The sequence below is a fragment of the Phyllobates terribilis genome, unplaced genomic scaffold (assembly GCF_046119375.1).
Source record: "Phyllobates terribilis strain yellow unplaced genomic scaffold, ASM4611937v1 Scaffold_3__8_contigs__length_932513732, whole genome shotgun sequence".
Classification (NCBI taxonomy): Eukaryota; Metazoa; Chordata; class Amphibia; order Anura; family Dendrobatidae; genus Phyllobates; species Phyllobates terribilis.
In genome coordinates, this window is record NW_027362763.1 from 553,063,696 (window position 1) to 553,085,598 (window position 21,903).

The window sequence follows — 21,903 nt, forward strand, 5'->3', positions numbered from 1 at the left end:
TTTTAAGGTCAGTTATGTGGACAGTTATGTGGACTGCTACTGTACATTGTAAGATTTTAAAGCTGTAATTAAAGCCCATGATGTGTAAATAGAGACATATATAGGACTTATTTTCATTATGACGATGGGATGTTTATATACATTCTGCACAATGTAATAAAGAGTTCTGTTTGTATAACACCTCTGCTTGCTTCTTTGACTTACATTGTTCTAACCCATTGCATTTCTTGCTGCTTCTTCCATTATTCACATCACAGTGCATTGTGCTGGTCATATATGATGTGCTGTTACATACCATGCTACCATTCACACTATTAATACTGAATGGAAATAGAAATGCTCCTAATTATGCGGCATGTAGTTAGTTATCTGGTGACACTTCCCTTTATAACATTGATTGTCAAGTTGATGGTTGCCTATTACATTTTGTTATAATTACTCTGAGCAGGGAAATAAAACTGTCCACCATTCCCCCAAGCAACCAGCAGAATAATGTCAGAAAACGTCAAGCATAAAAAATAATCATAAAGTGTTCATGCTGCAAAAAGCAACCTATTAGGTGCCTTTTTTCAGTGCAAGAATTTAAATATAAGAAGTGATCTAATTGGTTGCTATATGCAATGCAGACAAATTTTTGGGACAGGTGTGTTTTGCAAGAGGACCTTTGTGTCTTTTGCTTAGTGGACATGGAAGTGTAATTGATGCTTTGAGGCTTAGTTAACAGATAAGGCCATTTATAAGAACTTTTATAAATGCATATTTGTCTTCTCTCCCATCTTAGCCAGGACTGTTTTAAAAATAAGGGAGAACCTTTAGCAAGCATTTTTCCTACAAGGTGTGCTGTTGTCTGCCACTATTGAAGACCTTTACTATTGAGAACTTTTGAGTATTTATATATATTCTTTCCATACAGCTGAAAAAGATCTGTTTAAAGGGGTTGTGCCGTACTTTTACATTGATGTCCTATCCTTAAGGTAGGTCATCTATATCAGATCGCTACGCGACATCCCCGCCAATCAGCTGTTCCCAGTGTTGGCGCTGGCTACATGTGATCAGTTGCAGTACTGCACAGCACATCAATATAAAAGTAATAGCCATTCCCTTTAGATATGTATTCCCTACAATGCACATTGTAGTAGCTGCAATCAATATCCAAACACAGAAGGTATGGATGGATAGAGAAAAATTATCCCCAGTAATTTAGGGGAGTAGTAAACTCCAAAATAATATATAGATCCTACAAACATAGAGAGTAATAACTCCACAAAGGCAGAAAAGGTAGAAAAAAGATAAAAGTAAATAACAATTTACTAAGTATCAAAATGTGGTACAATACAAAAACAAAAATAAAGTGACAAAAATGGATCAATCAATTAAGATATTAAAAAATGAACATAACATAGACATTTTATTTATTTTTGTTTTTGTATTTGTGCCACATTTTGATGCTTAATAAATTGTTACCTTTTTTCTACATTTTCTGCCTTTCTGGGGTTATTACTCCCTATGTTTGTAGGATCTACATTGTAGTAGCTGTAGGAACCCTGAATTCTGTCAATTATTGTCATAACAGTGTGAAGAAAAGTTTTTTTCCGGGCATGGAGAGATCAGTCTACTAGACAGTTCCCTCCCTCTTTTTGCTCGTATGGCTCTACTTAATTGACAGATGCATAGGAAGAGACCTGTCAAATAAGCCAAGTCGTACGAGAGGAAGCTGAAGGTGAGCGTTGCTGCAACTTTTATAAAGTAAAGCATGGTTCACAGCAATTAGGTAATGTGTTGCAATCTGTTGCTATCATAACTATGGACATTATCAAATGTAAGTGTACTGTTATTTAAAGGGGTTTTCCCATGAACGAAAGTTCATTTAAAAAATCGGCTGTGTCTGACCGTGTATGGAACATACCACAGCTCCTGGGCAGGGGAGGAAGCAAAAGAGAATACAGATATTACGGCAGGGGAACACAAAGGATTCATTTTGTGAGGTAAAACACTTCCCTGCCAGTTTTTAAACAATGTTTTACCTCAGAAAATGAATCCTCTGTGACCCCCCTGCTGTAATGTCTGTATTGTCTGCTGTAATGTCTTCCTCCCCTGCCCAGGAGCTGTGGTATGTTCCATACACGGTCAAACATAGACAATTTTTAAAATTAACTTTTGTTCGTGGGAAAACCCCTTTACTCCTAAGTAGTGATGGGCGAACCCCTGACTGTTTGGGTGCGGATTCAGCCGATCAGTTTATTAAAAGTTTGGGTTCGGGTACCAGAACAGTACCCGAACATGGACCCCATTCATATGAATAGGGCACCCAAACATCCCTGGTTTTCCGCGCGCTCATCTCCGTGACAGCGCGGGAAACACAGGATCTGATCAGTGGCAAAATCATTACCGCAGGTCAGAGCGCTGCGGGACCACGCTGTCAGATGTCAGCGTGATCCCGCAGTTGTGACAGTGACCCGCAGTAAAAAGCTTACCGCGGGTCACAGGCGCTGGCTGATGAGACTACTACCCCCATCAGCCGGCGCCTGCTGACACTGTTAACAGCCAGGGCCCCGAAGCCCTTGTCACCTGTAATTAAATTAAAATAGTAAACCACCATAATCCTCACTTATCTGCGGTAATCACGGTAATATTGAGTGTCCCACGCAGATCTCATTAATAAAACAGCCACATTGTAAGATGTGACCGCTCTATTCAGCAGCCGGCAATATACTGACAGGAGCTAGATTGCTCCTGCAGTGTATAACGCTGAGCTGCCCGGAGTGAGGTCACTGGAGTTCATTAGCAATTGAAGCTCCCGTGACCTCACTTACTGCACTTCCGCTGCTTGAGAAAATTCTCACACAGCACTGGTGCCGTAAATAGGGTCAGCGGGTCTCATCAGCTGATTGAACTCCGGTGGCCTCTCACCAGGCAGCTCAACGCTATACACTGACACAGGAGTGATTACAATCCTGTGTCAGTGTATAGCCTGCTCTCTTGTAGAGTAGTCACATCAGTGACTGATTTGACTGCCGCGGGACACTTGGGATTATGTCATCACGTCAAACATGTGAGGGATATGGTTGTTTTTTATTTTATTTTTTTACAGGTGACAATGGCTTCAGCGGATTAGCGTTAGGTGAGTATAACTGTGTTTTTTATTTTTAAATGAATATGTAAAAAACGGTCCGGACTTTTATTTGACATAAAAGTCTTTATCTTTGCCGTGTCTTTATTTCCAAACCTTTACTATGGGGTTAGTAATGGGGGTGTCTTATAGACGCCTATCCATTACTAACCTGGGCTTCATGTCAGCTGCCAATACAAGGCTGACATGAACCCCAGCTCTATTACCCCACTTGCCACTGCACAAGAGCAAGTGGGAACAGTGGAGGCTAAGCGCCAGATTTGGAGCATCTTATGGATGCACCATTTCTGGGACCACTGAGAGCTGATATTATTAGCCTCGGAGGGGGCCAGTATCCATAGTCCCTTCCCTGGCTATAAATATCAGCCCACAGCTGTCTGTTTAGTCTTTGCTAGTTAGATTTTATAGGGGGACCCTACGTCAATTTTTTTCAGGGGTCCCCCTGTACTCTAGCCAGTAAAGACTTAGCAGACAGCTGTGGGCTGTTATTAATAGCCAGGGAACATATTTGGCTAATGGCCCCTTCCCTGGTTAGTAATATCAGCCCCCAGTGGTTGGCTTTCCCTCTGATGGTTATGAAAATGAAGTGGGAGCCCATAACATTTCTTTAATTCTTCATTTTATTTCATAAACTCACCCGCAGCATGTCAATTTCTGTAGCGGAGACGGTGGATCCCCATGTACTAACAAAACAAGTGCTTCATTAGGGGTAATGGGATTGGGTGTCGCGGACAGCAAGCCCTAGCGTTAGTAATGAAGAGGTGTCAGCCAGACACCCTCATTACTAAACCTGTAAGTAAAGAGTTAAATAAACACACGCACTGAGAATAAAACACTTTATTTCAAATAAAACAGACACATTCTTTAATCATTTAAATTAACCCAATATACTCACCCCAGGTCCAACGGTTATCAAAGGGTTAAAGCAATGTACCATGTTTCTTTTTTAAAATTAGCTCCAAAAAGCATTCACTGCTGTACAAAAACACTTAAAAAAACGCATGCAAATCAGACATTTCAATTCGACAAAATCTACAGCTGAGACGCTAGAAATTGACATTCTGCAGGTGAGTTTATAAAATGAAATGAAGAATTAAATAAAAAAAAAAATGGCGTGGGCTCCCACATCATTGTCATAACCAGCAGAGGGAAAGCCAACCACTTGGGGCTGATAGTACTAGATAATACTAGCCGGGGAAGGGGCCATTAGCCAAGAATTGTCCCTGACTATTAATAACAGCCCACAGCTGTTTGCTTAGCCTTTACTTGCTAGAGTACAGGCGGACCGCAGAGAAAATTAGTAGGATCCCCCTATAAAATCTAAACAGCAAAGGCTAATATCAGCTGTGAGCTGATATTAATAGCCAGGGAAGGGGCCATGGGTACTGGCCCCCTCTGAGGCTAATAATATCAGCTTTCAGTGGCCTCAGAAATGGCACATCCATAAGATGCGCCAAATCTGGTGCTTAGCCTCCTCCCTTCCCACTTGCCCTGGTGCGGTTGTAAGTGGGGTAATAGGGTTGGGGTTCATGTCAGCCTTGTATTGTCAGCCCTGGTTTTACATATTTATTTCAAAATAGAAAACACAGTTATACTCACCTAACCCTTATTATGTCGACATAATCTTGTCAAAACGCGTTGTATTTACTTGAGAGATAAAGATCGTTTGGAGAATATATACCCACAGTATTCACTGTCTTATTGGGAGCGCATTTGGCCTGGATGAACATTATTGTCAAAATCTCTTTCCTATGATAACCCGAGCAGGGCTATCGAATAGCCACCAGGTGTATGCAGCAAACCAACTGAAAGGAGAAAATCCCTTTCTTTGTGATCCTTAGAGATCAGTTAGCTGAATTGAAAGACCAAATAAAGGTGAGTGCAAAAGACCACTATAAATATTCATATTACCGCTATATACTACACTTAGATTGGTGCGCTCTCTGTCTACCTTTCTCTCTTTTTTGTGGAGATACAGGTAATAGTGAAGTATATGTGGACCAAAAATACATATAAATAACAGGGCATATAATCACAAGATTACATGCAGGCTCACACACCAATGACCCGACGCGCGTTTCACTTATGCTTCGTCAGGGTGGCACCCTTGATATATCGCTAGAATATGCCATCACTTTATGATCGATAGGATTTGAACTTCTGAGACATTTACAAACCTAAAAGTAAAGAAGCTGCAACACTAATTCAGCCCTGACCACTGATCATAAAGTGTAGTATTTTCTAGGAAAATGGCATCACTTTATATCCTTGAAAGAATAAAACTCTTGATTCATACGTTTCTTAGGCTAAAATTTATAGTTTACTATGGTATCTACTAATTAGCAACAATTGATATGAAATTTAACGAAAATAATCAAAATATTATAGCCACAGCAGCAAAAATATATGTAAAAAGCGTCTCTATAGAAAACAAAGAATGCATATCCTGTGTGTCTACAGACTACGCCAGCGGAAAGATTTGCATAATTCTTACTTTGGTCTACAGATTTATTAGCTTTTTGTACATTAAAATAATTTATCATTTTGAAATAAGTTTTACAGTTTAATTAACTGCATACAAATATCAAAGAAGACAAAATCCTCCTTTGTCCTTTAAAGGCACTTCCAGCCAGAAGCGGAGATATTTCATCATCTTTACTTGTTTTGGAGATGAAAGAAGTAGAAAGGTTTTGACTTAAAAGAAAGTGATAAGATCTATTAAAAAATGTCCTGGGGAAGAACTATTATAGTTTGATCTCATTTTATTGAGTGTTCCTATATGTACAGAAAACAATATATTAAAGGAATGGGAGGCAGCTCTGTGTGGTTTAAACTTTGTGGATGGAGGGTGTCCAGGTGCACAAGTGGGATTTTGCCTTCTCTGGAAACAACTTTTTCCTTTTAGTCTAAATTTAATTTGGGCAGAATATAAAACGACTAGCATATAGTATACGGCCGGGTTCTGACAGCCAATGTTAACATCGGACCATTCATGCCTGCAAATCACAGATGTAGCTTGCTCAGCGTGTGTCCACTATTTTATGCAGTCTTCGGGGCTGTAAAACGGACATATCTTACATATGCAGTGCTAAATATGGGTCTGTGGCTAATATGGGCACACAGACAGCACACTCACCAAAAATATGCTTCTATCTGGATAAAAACTAACAAGTCTGAACCTGCTTAATGCAGGGCTGGATTTTTCTACATCTGAGGCTTCTAATGCCAACTGGCCCAGATGGATATGTGCCCATAGACAGAAGAACATAGGTCCTGACTACTCTTGCCCAATGAGTTCTCAGATTTCCACCATTAATTTTGAAAGACACCCACCCAAAGAGGGGGTTAAAAATAGGAATAAAAGGAAATGTCACAGGAGTAAAGTACGGAAAAGTTTTGTGACGCACATGGCACTTTTTAAAGGGGCACAGTGGTTTGAACTATTGTGTGGGCACTGATCTGTTTATTTCTATTGAATGGATACCTATATGGTTGTACTAATATTTGGGCACTGTATATCTACATTACTTGCATGGACACTGTATGGCAATTATTTGGGCCTATAGGCTGATATTATGAATGCATTGTACACTAGCGCTATTTGAGCATGGTATGGCATAATGATGTTAGCAAAAGTATTAGACTTTTCTTTTGCCACTATCAGTGTAATACCCTTTGCCTTGGGCTGATAGATATTTAAAGGATGTGTTTCTTATATAAATATATAGAACTTACTAATATACTTGTATTAGCAAAAGTGCCTGTTGTCCAAATTCATTCCTTGATCCTTTTCACTTCGGAATTATGTGTGACATATGAGAGTTTGACAAATGAAGCGCTCTCCTGTGTCAAACACAAGACGGAAGTGAAGATGTTATGACCAAGAGCTGAACTAATATATGGAGTGACGTGCTATATGTGAAAAGGCTGGCTGCCTGGCTCATTGCAAAAACGAAGACAATGCATAAACAGAGAAGGGACTGCTAGTACCGATATCTGTAGATCAAGGCACCTTTGAGAATACAAGTATTTCAATAAGTATTATATATTTATATTTTGTTACATATCTAAACATATTTGTTTAAGTGGATAAGTTAAATATAGTATAGAAAAGGTATTTCAATTTGACACTGAGATTTTTCACAATTGCTTGCTAATAATTAGTTAATACAGATAATGCACAAATGTTAAAGGAAATCTGTCACCAAGTGTTTGCTACCCCATCTGAGAGCAGCATAATGTAGAGGCAGAGTCACTGATTCCAGTGATGTGTTACTTATGGGCTGCTTGCTGTCTTTTTAATGAAATCACTATTTTATCTGCTGCAGATCTACCAGTTCTCTGAATGTTGAGCTCTATAACCCCGCCCACACCACTGATTGACAGCTTTCTGCCCATGTACAGTGTACACAGGAAGCGGCCAATCAGTGGTGGTGGCAGGGTTTTACAGAGCTCATGAATATGAAGGACTACCTGGCAGCAGGTCTACTAGTCCTATAATGTAAATTTTCTGCTGATAAAACAGAGATTTTATCAAATCTAAGGCTATGTGCCCACGATGCAGAAATGCTCAGGATTTTTTCCTGAGCGTTTCTGCATCTCCCTGGCAGAAAAAAACGCATGCGGATTGTACATGCAGATTGTACATGCGGATTGTACATGCGGATTGTACATGCGGATTGTACATGCGGATTGTACATGCGTTTTCCTGCCAGGGACATGTTGATGTGAAGCGTTCTTCACTGACATTTCCGCATGCGGATTTACAAGCGCTTTCCAAGCGATTTTAGCATCACTTGGAAAGTGCTTGTCAACTTGGTCACACTATATAAATCCATGCAAACAGCAACCGGCATGGATTTATATAGTGTGACCCGAGAAAGTGGTTAAAAATAAAAAAATAAACCTGTACTTACCTGTGCTGGCTGCCGTCAGATCGCGGTACTGAAAAGACCTGCCGTCACATGACTGTGACGTCAGCGCAGGTCCTTCAGTCCTGCGCGATCTGTCAGCAAGCGAAGAGAAGGAGTCCGGGGGCCGTCGGAAGGTGAATATAATCTTTATTTTTTATTTTATTCTTTTTTTTATGGTACCTGGGTGTGGATGAGACTCTCCTCTCCTCTACACCCGGGTACCATCCGCACATTAGAGCGCGCCAATTACGCAAGTACAGATGCAGTCTTGTGGAATTGGCGCGTTCTAATGAAAGTCAATGGCGTTGAAAACACAGCGCTTCCGCAAAATAATTGGTAGAGCTGCGTTTTTTTCCGCAATGATAATCCGCAGCGGAAATTCCCGCAGCATGTGCACAGCACATACGGATTATCATTGGGGAACTTTGCTGCCCTTCTACCATGCGTTTTTAATGCGTTTCCGCAGCTGCAAAAACGCTGCGGAAACGCATTAAAAACGCATCGTGGGCACACAGCCTTAACCAAGTAGCCAATTAGGTGACATATCACTGGAAGCATGGTCTCTCTCTACATTATAGTGCTCTCAAATTAGGTGAAAAAAAAATGATGATGGATTCCCTTGAACCCCTTCATGACCTATGACGTATAAGTACATCATAGGTCGTGTCCCTCCCTTTGATGCGGGCTCCAGCACATGGCAGTTTTCAATCTCTGACAGCGGAATTTAACACGATTGTGCTAGAAGCGCAACACAAACCCCACCCATCGACGCCCCTGTCACATGATTGCAGGGCACCGATGGATTGGCAACACAAATGGGGGTCTGCAGAAGACCCCTGTGCTTGTCATTGTTGATCTGCTATGAACGCCGACTTGTGGCCGGCATTCATAGAAAATGATGATTTTTTTCTATACATAGCAGGGCTGAAGCTATGTGTAGCACAAGCGATCATATGATCGCAACTTCAAGTCTCCTAAGGAGAGAGACTATTGAAGCAAGTAAAAAGTAGAAAAAATAGTTTTTTAAAAAATATATAAGTTCAAATCGCCCCTCTTTTGCCCTATTCAAAATAAAACAATAAAAAAAATCAAAAACACACATATTTGGTATTGCTGCATTGAGAAACGCCCGATCTATCAAAATATAAACTAAATTAATCCGGTTGGTAAACGGCGTAAAAAAATCAAAACGGCAAAATTACGTTTTTTTTGTGTCGCCGCAACAGGCCACAGGTCAAAACATTGTATCTACCCCAAAATGGTATCAATAAAAACATTAGCTTGGCGCGCAGAAAATAAGCCCTCACCCAGCCCCAGATCTTGAAAAATGGATATGCTACGGGTCTCGGAAAAAGGGTTTATTTTTTTTTTCCTTACAAACGTTGAAATTTTTTATTTACCACTTAAATAAAAAAAATCCTATACATGTTTGGTATCTGTGAACTCGTAATGATCTGGAGAATCATAATGGCAGGTCAGTTTTAGCATTGCGTGAACATGGTAAAAAAACAAAACAGCTGTGGACTTTTTTCCCATTTTTCAGTACACTAAATGGTAAAATTAGTGGTGTCGTTCAAAAGTACAACTCATCCCACAAAAAGAAGCCCTCACATGGCCATATTGACGTGAAAATAAAAAAAGTTATGTCTCTGGGAAGAAGGGGGGGAGCAAAAAACAAAACCGCAAAAACGGAAAATACCAAAGACGTGAAGGGGTTAACCCAGACACAATTTTTTGAAGTAAATGTCATTATAGAGAGGTTTGACAATAAGTAAAGATTTTGAGTGTAATTTTCCTAGGTACAGCTGTTTATTATAACAGAACAGCATGTTAATGGCAGATGACAGGTGTTAGTAGTTGTGTTTGGAAGGAACCCAGCTATCCATTTGGCTGGTGCGATGATTAGTCATTTTGACCACCAGGAGAGGTTACTTCTACATCACAACTTGTCACTGTGAAGTCTGCATACGGTTTTGCCACAAGACCACTCCATAAAGAATAGCGACTTTCCATCCGGAGACTAGCTTTGCTTAGCATGACTCCTGAGTGTAGAACACCTTACTGGTTCTCGGTCAGCAGTAACTTGTGAGAAGGATGAGAACTGGAAAAGTGACTGCATCCAGATACAACAGCAATTATTATACAGCTTGTAATACGTTTATAGAAATCCAATACAATTAGAATTGTAAACATACAACTATCACTCGTTGCGATCTACCGCTTCCATGAGCTCAGCCAGTATACAGTACAGACCAAAAGTTTGGACACACCTTCTCATTTAAAGATTTTTCTGTATTTTCATGACTTTGAAAATTGTACATTCACACTGAAGGCATCAAAACTATGAATTAACACATGTGGAATTATATACTTAACAAAAAAGTGTGAAACAACTGAAAATATGTCTTATATTCTAGGTTCTTCAAAGTAGCCACCTTTTGCTTTGATGACTGCTTTGCACACTCTTGGCATTTTCTTGATGAGCTTCAAGAGGTAGTCACCGGAAATGGTCTTCCAACAATCTTGAAGGAGTTCCCAGAGATGCTTAGCACTTGTTGGCCCTTTTGCCTTCACTCTGCGGTCCAGCTCACCCCAAACCATCTTGATTGGGTTCAGGTCTGGTGACTGTGGAGGCCAGGTCATCTGGCGTAGCACCCCATCACTCTCCTTCTTGGTCAAATAGCCCTTACACAGCCTGGAGGTGTGTTTGGGGTCATTGTCCTGTTGAAAAATAAATGATGGTCCAACTAAACGCAAACCGGATGGAATAGCATGCCGCTGCAAGATGCTGTGGTAGCCATGCTGGTTCAGTATGCCTTCAATTTTGAATAAATCCCCAACAGTGTCACCAGCAAAGCACCCCCACACCATCACACCTCCTCCTCCATGCTTCACGGTGGGAACCAGGCATGTAGAGTCCATTCGTTCACCTTTTCTGCGTCGCACAAAGACACGATGGTTGGAACCAAAGATCTCAAATTTGGACTCATCAGACCAAAGCACAGATTTCCACTGGTCTAATGTCCATTCCTTGTGTTCTTTAGCCCAAACAAGTCTCTTATGCTTGTTGCCTGTCCTTAGCAGTGGTTTCCTAGCAGCTATTTTACCATGAAGGCCTGCTGCACAAAGTCTCCTCTTAACAGTTGTTGTAGAGATGTGTCTGCTGCTAGAACTCTGTGTAGCATTGACCTGGTCTCTAATCTGAGCTGCTGTTAACCTGCGATTTCTGAGGCTGGTGACTTGGATAAACTTATTCTCAGAAGCAGAGGTGACTCTTGGTCTTCCTTTCCTGGGGCGGTCCTCATGTGAGCCAGTTTCTTTGTAGCACTTGATGGTTTTTGCAACTGCACTTGGGGACACTTTCAAAGTTTGCCCAATTTTTCGGACTGACTGACCTTCATTTCTTAAAGCAATGATGGCCACTCGTTTTTCTTTACTTAGCTGCTTTTATCTTGCCATATTACAAATTCTAACAGTTTATTCAGTAGGACTATCAGCTGTGTATCGACCTGACTTCTGCACAACACAACTGATGGTCCCAACCCCATTTATAAGGCAAGAAATCCCACTTATTAAACCTGACAGGGCACATCTGTGAAGTGAAAACCATTTCCGGTGACTACCTCTTGAAGCTCATCAAGAGAATGCCAAGAGTGTGCAAAGCAGTCATCAAAGCAAAAGGTGGCTACTTTGAAGAACCTAGAGTATAAGACATATTTTCAGTTGTTTCACACTTTTTTGTTAAGTATATAATTCCACCTGTGTTAATTCATAGTTTTGATGCCTTCAGTGTGAATGTACAATTTTCATAGTCATGAAAATACAGAAAAATCTTTAAATGAGAAGGCGTGTCCAAACTTTGGGTCTGTACTGTATGTATATATTTTTTGTACAGTTTAGATGAAAGAAAGGAGACCGTTTCTTGATGCACTTGCTGCGGCCGGGTATAGTGCCTCTATGGGTTTTATAATTTGTGAATTTAATTGTAAAGAATAGTAACATTATGAAACATTTCATTGCTATATGTTTTCCTTTGGGTCAAATGATGCATAATTCTAGAAACCTACTGTCATGCTTGCAGCGGCTGACACTTTGTGGCCAATTACAGCTGCTTTCTGGCTCTGTGCCCCAGTCTATTTAGTATCCCTCTTTGTATGTGATCCATGTGCAGTACAGCAGATGGAGGAAAGTGTAACTCAGGCCCAGACTGGCATTCTTGCAAGGTTCCAGAATTCTTCAAGATCATTAGGTAAATTAGTGTCTGTTGTCATACTGAGGTCAAACGTCAGACCGAGCACCACAGTGCGAAACCCCCTGGTGCATGAATCTAAAACCAGAACTGCTTGAGAACAGAAAAAGGAAAGAAGTTCATCATTTTGTCTGCGGTTTTTTTTTTTTTAATGCCTAAGAAAGAATATGTATTAGGATTTTAAAAATGTAATATAATAATTTTATTTACCAGTTAATTGTGGAACGCACAACTGATTAGAACAGTTATTTGTCAAAGAGTTTGAACAGGAATAAAAAAAAACATGGCTGCTATTTTCTTAAACAGCCACTACACCTATAAATGGATTGGGTCTGGAATTTCAGTTCTGTCCTATTGAAGTCAATGGAGCTTAGCTTAGAAGGGCACTGTTTTGGAAGAAAAAAGCCATCTGTTAATCCTTGTGCCTGATGAACTCACTACTCAGCCAGGAATACAGCTATAATCCATCTTGCCCAAGACCATACAGACTGCCAACTAGAGATGAGCGGTGTTCGACTAGAACTGTTCGCCAATCTCAAATTCGAGCTGTTTTGGGCGGTGTTCGAGTTGTTCGACGAACCCGAACGATTTGCAAAAAATTCGGCTGTTCGAGGTTATGTTCGATAACTGTTCGTGCACCAAAAGCGTGTCCTGCATGTCTGGCGCTATTTAGAGCACCAATCATGCAGGGATTGTCTGCCACTCACTGTAATGCCACAGCCATGGTGGTTGTGGCATTACAGTGATTGCCCAAATCGATGGGAACAGTGCCAACAGTGAAACATGAAAAGCCGGCAATTCAGCAGCGGCATACACCTGTACCCGACAATTTAGAACCGAAAGAATAGAGCTTCACACATAGATTAGATAGATAGAAACATGTCAGTCACATATATACGAAGTACAGTGAAAGTGCTGCTTACTGTACTTGTCATTTAGCGTAAAGGATTTATCAAAAAAAATAATAGTGTTTTCATGCACCGTCTCTTTAAAAAAGCCGGCCGGCAATTCAGCAGCGGTACCCGACAATTTATAACAGACAGAATAGAGCTTCACACATAGATTAGATAGATAGAAACATGTCAGCCACATATATACGAAGTACAGTGACAGTGTTGCTTACTGTACTTGTCATTTAGCGTAAAGGATTTATCAAAAAAAATAATAGTGTTTTCATGCACCGTCTCTTTAAAAAAGCCGGCCGGCAATTCAGCAGCGGTACCCGACAATTTATAACAGACAGAATAGAGCTTCACACATAGATTAGATAGATAGAAACATGTCAGTCACATATATATGAAGTACAGTGATAGTGTTGGTTACTGTACTTGTCATTTAGTATTAAAATAAAGGATTTATTATTAAAAAAATTGGCGTGGGGTTCCCCTTAATTTTAGGCTCTAGCGGAGGTTAAGCAGACGGCTGAGGCAGATGTTTGAAGCCTGGGAAGGGGGTAATACCCACGGAGCTTCCCAGGCTACTAATATGAGCCCCCAGCTGAATACATAGCCTTTACTAGCTATTAAAATGGGGGACCCCCCCAAAAAAATGACGTGGGGTCCCCCCTAATTTAATAGCTAGCAAAGGCTAGGCAGACAGCTGGGGGCTGATATTAATAGCCCAGGAAGGGAGCCATGAATATTGGCCCCCTCCCAGGCTAGAAACACCAGCCGTCAGCCGCCCCAGAAATGGCGCATTCATAGGATGCGCCAATTCTGGCACTTAGCCTCGCTCTTCCACGCTGCCCTGGTGCGGTGGCAGGGGGTAATAGGGTTGGGGTTGATGTCAGCTTATAATGCCAGCTGACATCAAGCCCAGGTTAGTAATGGAGAGGCGTCTATAAGACACCCCCATTACTAACCCCATAGTCAAAGTTAAAAAAAACACAAACACCCAGAATAAAGTCCTTTAATTGAAATAAAGACACAATCCTTTATTGTTCTAAATTAAACCATACTTACCGTCACGCCCATTCCAGCTGAAGCCAACGATCTCCTGCAATAAAAGAAAAATAATAAAGCAACCTCATCCTTACCTTTCCATGGTTCCCACGACAGCTTCAGCTCTGCTACATCGAGATGACTGGCTGGACCGCAGCAGAACGCTGCCATCCAGTCTGTCATCCCGCAGACACTGAGAAGCGCAGGCATGCTTGCGCTCCTCACTGTCTCTCTGTGACGGCATCCAGATGAGCCGAGGTCATGTCCAATGAACTCGGCTCACCTCATACACGTCACTGACAGCGTGGGAAAATTCTCACGCTGAAGTGCTGAGTGCAGGAGAATTCTCCCACGCTGTCAGTGATGTGCATGAGGTGAGCTCATGTCCAATGAACTCAGCTCACCTCCTGCACGTCACTGACAGCGTGGGAAAATTCTCCTGCAATCAGCGCTTCAGCGTGAGAATTTTCCCACGCTGTCAGTGACGTGCATGAGGTGAGCCGAGTTCATTGGACATGAACTCGGCTCATCTGGATGTCGTCACAGAGAGACGCTGAGCAGCGCAAGCAAGCCTGCGCTTCTCAGTGTCTGCGGGATGACAGGCTGGATGGCAGCGTTCTGCTGCGGTCCAGCCTGTTATCTCGATGTAGCAGAGCTGAAGCTGTCGTGGGAACCATGGAAAGGTAAGGATGAGGTTGCTTTATTATTTTTCTTTTATTGCAGGAGATCGTTGGCTTCAGCTGGAATGGGCGTGATGGTAAGTATGGTTTAATTTAGAACAATAAAGAATTGTGTCTTTATTTCAATTAAAGGACTTTATTCTGGGTGTTTGTGTTTTTTTTAACTTTGACTATGGGGTTAGTAATGGGGGTGTCTTATAGACGCCTCTCCATTACTAACCTGGGCTTGATGTCAGCTGGCATTATAAGCTGACATCAACCCCAACCCTATTACCCCCTGCCACCGCACCAGGGCAGCGTGGAAGAGCGAGGCTAAGTGTCAGAATTGGCGCATCCTATGAATGCGCCATTTCTGGGGCGGCTGACGGCTGGTGTTTCTAGCCTGGGAGGGGGCCAATATTCATGGCTCCCTTCCTGGGCTATTAATATCAGCCCCCAGCTGTCTGCCTAGCCTTTGCTAGCTATTAAATTAGGGGGGACCCCACGTCATTTTTTTTGGGGGGTCCCCCATTTTAATAGCTAGTAAAGGCTATGTATTCAGCTGGGGGCTGATATTAGTAGCCTGGGAAGCTCCGTGGGTATTACCCCCTTCCCAGGCTTCAAACATCTGCCCCAGCCGTCTGCTTAACCTCCGCTAGAGCCTAAAATTAAGGGGAACCCCACGCCAATTTTTTTAATAATAAATCCTTTATTTTAATACTAAATGACAAGTACAGTAACCAACACTATCACTGTACTTCATATATATGTGACTGACATGTTTCTATCTATCTAATCTATGTGTGATGCTCTATCTTTCTGTTCTAAATTGTCGGGTACCGCTGCTGAATTGCCGGCCGGCTTTTTTAAAGAGACAGTGCATGAAAACACTATTATTTTTTTAAATAAATCCTTTACACTAAATGACAAGTACAGTAAGCAACACTATCACTGTACTTATTATATATATGTGACTGACATGTTTCTATCTATCTAATCTATGTGTGAAGCTCTATTCTTTCTGTTCTAAATTGTCGGGTACAGATGCTGAATTGCCGGCCGGCTTTTTTAAAGAGACGGTGCATGAAAACACTAATATTTTTTTTAATAAATCCTTTACACTAAATGACAAGTGCAGTAACCAACACTGTCACTGTGCTTCTTATATGTGTGACTGACATGTTTCTATCTATCTAATCTATGTGTGATGCTCTATTCCTTCTTGTCTAAATTGTCGGGTACCGGTGTATGCCGCTGCTGAATTTGCCGGCCGGCTTTTTTAAAGAGAGTGTCTTCTGAGCAGTTTGTCAGCTTTTGGACACCTTTGCAGGTGTTTTCTATGTGTTTCTATGTGTTTTTGTTTGCCTGCCATTGGTTTTAACGGTGTTCGACGGTGTTCTAAGGTGTTCGACGAACAGTTCGACGAACAGTTCCTCGAACATCCCGGTGTTCGACGAACCGAACCGAACCCGAACACTACGGGGGTGGCTCAACACTACTGCCAACTCACTGAGGGATTAGGATACAGCTGCCTACTGAAGTCTATGGGGGAGGAGGAAAGGAGCAGAGTACGTTCTCAAAAGCGTATAAAAAATCATTGAGCGTTTCATCCAGAAAATTGGAACTTTTTTTTTCACTTGTCATCCATGTGCAGTCCGTATACAATCAGTTTTTTTTACAGCAGCAGTTATTAATAATAAAAAGACCATTTACAATTTCCTATGTTACAGAATTACAATGTATCTGTAAAAAATGAATGTTATACTCTGGCACCGTATGGCATCTGATTATTTTTTAACGCACCCATAGACATGAATGGGTGAGTCTCATTTGATTTATGGAAGAAACTAGTGCAGGCTGTGATTGTTTTCAGACGCAGATTTGGTGCGTGAAAGAAATCGCTCACCTGCACTGTTTCAATGAATAACATTGGTCCGAGTGCGATCCATTTTTTCACAGACAGGAGTTGGATCAAAAATACAGTCACGTGAATGAGCCCTAAGAGAACTAGAGAGACGCACAAAGACGGTGCTGCTTTCTAGTTAGTGTTTTATCTCAACCCAGTGCTGGATTCACAGCCATAATGCTTAGTATTGCTATGTAGTGTCCTCCGTGTTGCCACTTCTGAAGGTGTGCTACAGAAAAATTATAAGTAAAAAGATAGGGGCGCAATAGCGCTGTTATCCAACAACAACCACGTGGGTAAAAAGAAAATGTGCTCACCTTAATGAGTTGTGAAATGCACAACTCATGTAAGAATTAGTGACGAAGGGCTGCAGCCAGCACAGAATCCCTAGGGATCTTGTAGGTAGTCTGTAGTGGGATGAAGTAGGTGCTGGTAAAAAATCCGCGCTCCTCCGTAGTGAAGAATTATGACGAAAGATTGTATAATTAAACAATCTTGTGGTTTATTGTTAAAAGCTACGATTACTACGCGTTTCGTGGACGTCCCGTCCACTTCCTCAGGTACATAGCTGATGTAGACCGATTTATCAAACGGTCTTATATACATAAAACTACACGTGGTGAAAAAAAAAAGGAGAAAAGCCCGCTGTTATTCTTGGCGCCAAGACCAACCAACGGTTTACAGAGAGACAGTGAAATTATTTATAAATAGATTAAATAAAATTATTGGTCGACTAATTACACTCTTATGCAGATAAAATGAAAACCATAGAACAAATAATTAAAATGACCTCTGAAATGTAATGATCCAAATGTTTTAAAACATTTATATTAAAGCACATGGGATAAAACATTTGTAGTTGATCGAGGACCGCAGTGTATGCGATCCCAAAGTCCTAGCTATATTGTATCATGTGTGAAAGATCAGAGAGTCCAGACCGCTCTGCCAGACCTCACACCTCATCGGCTGACAGGCAGAAAACCAAGAGCTGAAGGAATGGCAGAAGGTGCAAGCCTGCTACTGGTGTATTGGGTATGAGGTGTTTGTCAGTGAGGAAAGGGGGGGAAGGAGGGAGGACGGGCATGTAGAGATGACTGAGGACCGCAAGTGTGTAAACTCCTGAACGATTGGTATATTACAATGTATTGAAGATAAGATCTTCCAGATCACTGTGCTGGATCTCACACCTCGTCGGCTGACTGACAGAGGACAGGGAACTAAAGGAAGAGAAGAAAATGCAAACTAGTCTCCGTGGGACGTACTAGTCTGCTAAAGGTATATTATGTATGTTATCAGTAGCAGTGTAAATAGAAGGGGGCAGGTTGTAGGAAAGAGTGGGGGAATGAGGAGATGGCTGTGTGACTGTAGAATGCTGAGATACTTAATTCTTATTATGTGCTGTGGCATATGTATATAGATGTTAGTGTAGAAGACCTCGGGAAATGCATGGAAGGAATTGGTATGCGAATTACAAGGCTAGAAATCTTGCTGTTCTGTTATCATCAATATATATAATATGTATGGCAGGAATAAGGACGATAACGAATTTTGTGTTGTAGGAATTGTGGGGTTTGAGCCATGTGTCAGAATACATTGGGAATAAAAAAGGGGGGTGGGGTGTGAGGTTTTTATATGAGTCTTGAGGTCAGTTATCACATATACCCATTATATACATTTCTAATTCAATTATATATCATATGTCCACCCCACCCCCTTTTTTTATTCCCAATGTATTCTGACACATGGCTCAAACCCCACAATTCCTACAACACAAAATTCGTTATCGTCCTTATTCCTGCCATACATATTATATATATTGATGATAACAGAACAGCAAGATTTCTAGCCTTGTAATTCGCATACCAATTCCTTCCATGCATTTCCCGAGGTCTTCTACACTAACATCTATATACATATGCCACAGCACATAATAAGAATTAAGTATCTCAGCATTCTACAGTCACACAGCCATCTCCTCATTCCCCCACTCTTTCCTACAACCTGCCCCCTTCTATTTACACTGCTACTGATAACATACATAATATACCTTTAGCAGACTAGTACGTCCCATGGAGACTAGTTTGCATTTTCTTCTCTTCCTTTAGTTCCCTGTCCTCTGTCAGTCAGCGGACGAGGTGTGAGATCCAGCACAGTGATCTGGAAGATCTTATCTTCAATACATTGTAATATACCAATCGTTCAGGAGTTTACACACTTGCGGTCCTCAGTCATCTCTACATGCCCGTCCTCCCTCCTTCCCCCCCTTTCCTCACTGACAAACACCTCATACCCAATACACTAGTAGCAGGCTTGCACCTTCTGCCATTCCTTCAGCTCTTGGTTTTCTGCCTGTCAGCCGATGAGGTGTGAGGTCTGGCAGAGCGGTCTGGACTCTCTGATCTTTCACACATGATACAATATAGCTAGGACTTTGGGATCGCATACACTGCGGTCCTCGATCAACTACAAATGTTTTATCCCATGTGCTTTAATATAAATGTTTTAAAACATTTGGATCATTACATTTCAGAGGTCATTTTAATTATTTGTTCTATGGTTTTCATTTTATCTGCATAAGAGTGTAATTAGTCGACCAATAATTTTATTTAATCTATTTATAAATAATTTCACTGTCTCTCTGTAAACCGTTGGTTGGTCTTGGCGCCAAGAATAACAGCGGGCTTTTCTCCTTTTTTTTTTCACCACGTGTAGTTTTATGTATATAAGACCGTTTGATAAATCGGTCTACATCAGCTATGTACCTGAGGAAGTGGACGGGACGTCCACGAAACGCGTAGTAATCGTAGCTTTTAACAATAAACCACAAGATTGTTTAATTATACAATCTCTCGTCATAATTCTTCACTACGGAGGAGCGCGGATTTTTTACCAGCACCTACTTCATCCCACTACAGACTACCTACAGAAAAATTATAGCAGGAAGCTCTCATGTCTCTGTGCACTGTATATGGGAGACATCATAGCAGCTAGTGTCCACGCACAACTTAAAAATTAGCATAAAGCATACAGAGGAGAAAACTATGAGGTGGAAAAATGCAGAATACAGTCTTATAATGGCCTGAAATAGTGCTAATTCTCATGTACTCACACATGACAGCTTAGTATAAAAAGTTACCTGAAACTACAAGTACATTTTAAGGTGTAACCACGGATATCCCAATATATCACACTCACAGAAGTTGCAATGAGAATGTAAAATAACATTATATTCACAATTAACATGTGTTGCAATTTTGTATGCATTTTCTTTGTACAAAATTATGGTAAATAATGAACATGTAAAATATATTACTATAATTAAAAATTTCACAGGAAAACATGGTAAAAAAGCGGAATGTGTGAATGCAGTATTACATCAGAGAACTGTTTTACATGTGACCAGTATTGTTATCAAGGGGGACATTGGAGTTAATTAGTTTTTGCTAATAAGATAGTGAGCCTTTTGTTAAATGTAGCTATTATCAATAGTACTATTGATAAAAGACTAATGGATGAAACATCCAATCACAAGTACAAGACTCTGTTAATCTAAATACTTGCACTAGTTTATTTCCAATTAAAAGGAAAAAAAATGTCACTAACGATAAAGGTGGTTGTATATATTGTATATCTACTACTGTTTCAGTACTATCTTAATGCAATGCAGGTATTATGTCAAAGCAAATAAAAAGCAATATACAAATTTGCTGACAATATACAGAATGTTATGGGATCAAGTAGGGAGATGGAGCATACGAAGACTCGGTTTAATTAAATGAAAGTTTAACACCATGTTCTATAATCTTTTTAGGTAAAAGCCAAGTGACCTCCCCAATCCCTCCAGAGTCTTCCTCTCGTCAGCTCATAGACTATCCAAGCTTAAATCTGAACATGGGCAGAGATATCCCATATGGAGGTAGTGAAAAGGTTGGGCAAGACCACATCTATGCAACTTGTTTAAAACCTGCTGGAGTTGCAGGGTCTAAGAAGAATCGGAGAAGTTTGCCCGTTGCAGTATCTACAAATTGTGAGCTGGACGGGAGCAAATCTCTCAAGATCTGGCCAAGATCACACTCAATGGACAATCTTCAACAAGAAGGAAATGGAGTCCAGGGCATTAATAAAACATTAAGGGTCTTTTCACCAGATCAAGAAAAAGAATCAACTGAGGGTTTAATTGAAGAGGAAAATGGAGATACACATGATGGAATATCTTGTAATGTGGACACAGTGATTATGAAGCACACTACTGACCCTGTTCAAAGCACAAGGACATCTCATTTGCCAAGTAATAAAAAAGACCACATAGCTCAAAGTTCTATTTACTTTTCCCAAGTACCTCTGGACAAGACATCCATATCATCTGCAGAAACCAGGGTACCTACAAAAAACCCTTCACAACCCCCTCCAGTCCCTGCCAAAAAATGTAGAGAACGGTTTGCGAATGGACTATTTCACCTTCCTCTCAGTGCCACTTCATCCAATGTAGAAGAATCTTCTCTTGCTCTCACAAAATCAGGACAATTAAGTCCAAATGCCTGTTCTATAATTCCTACACCGGAGTGCAATACACCAACCTCTTCCCGACCTTTTTGGCTCCCCAGTTCCACAGAGGCTTCAGGTGTTCCACAGCATGCAGTTAAACTAGGCCCTGTGGCCGCAAGAAAAATTGCTTGTGTCCGAGGGATGGATCAAGAAGTATTGATAGAAAACAAGTTATTAGCTGAGGAAATTGACCTTACAGAGGAACCATATTCCGATAAGGTAAATGAAAGGACAAGTATTATAATGGTGGTACTATTCATATTTTCAATGACAATAGAATTACACATATAATTATGTGATTAGTTTCTTTATTGCTGTTTGCAAAGGAAAATCTAAATAGGTTTACTTTCTATTCCAAACTTTAATGATTTTACAACAAGAACATACTGTATAGCCAATGGCATAACATCAGCAATAGGTGTAAATTATAACTGCATGGATAGATTAATATCTGATGTAACTCATTGATCATTGGAGACATGAAATGAGTTAGACAAAGAATATTACTCTGTACAATATACTGCCAAAACAGGGTATAGTCAAGTTCTTGAATAGTCTCTG

General features: G+C 40.8%; 1 protein-coding gene across 8 annotated transcripts in view; it reads left to right on the plus strand.

Annotated features, from left to right (window-relative positions):
• SASH1 (SAM and SH3 domain containing 1) overlaps nt 1–21,903 on the plus strand; it is a 1,215,158-nt gene that overhangs the window by 1,183,987 nt on the left and 9,268 nt on the right. For all 8 annotated transcript variants that reach the window (XM_073671384.1, XM_073671385.1, XM_073671388.1 and 5 more), the window contains one exon: nt 20,609–21,561. In XM_073671384.1, the coding sequence (XP_073527485.1) occupies nt 20,609–21,561 (953 nt within the window). The remainder of the gene's footprint in view (nt 1–20,608; nt 21,562–21,903) is intronic.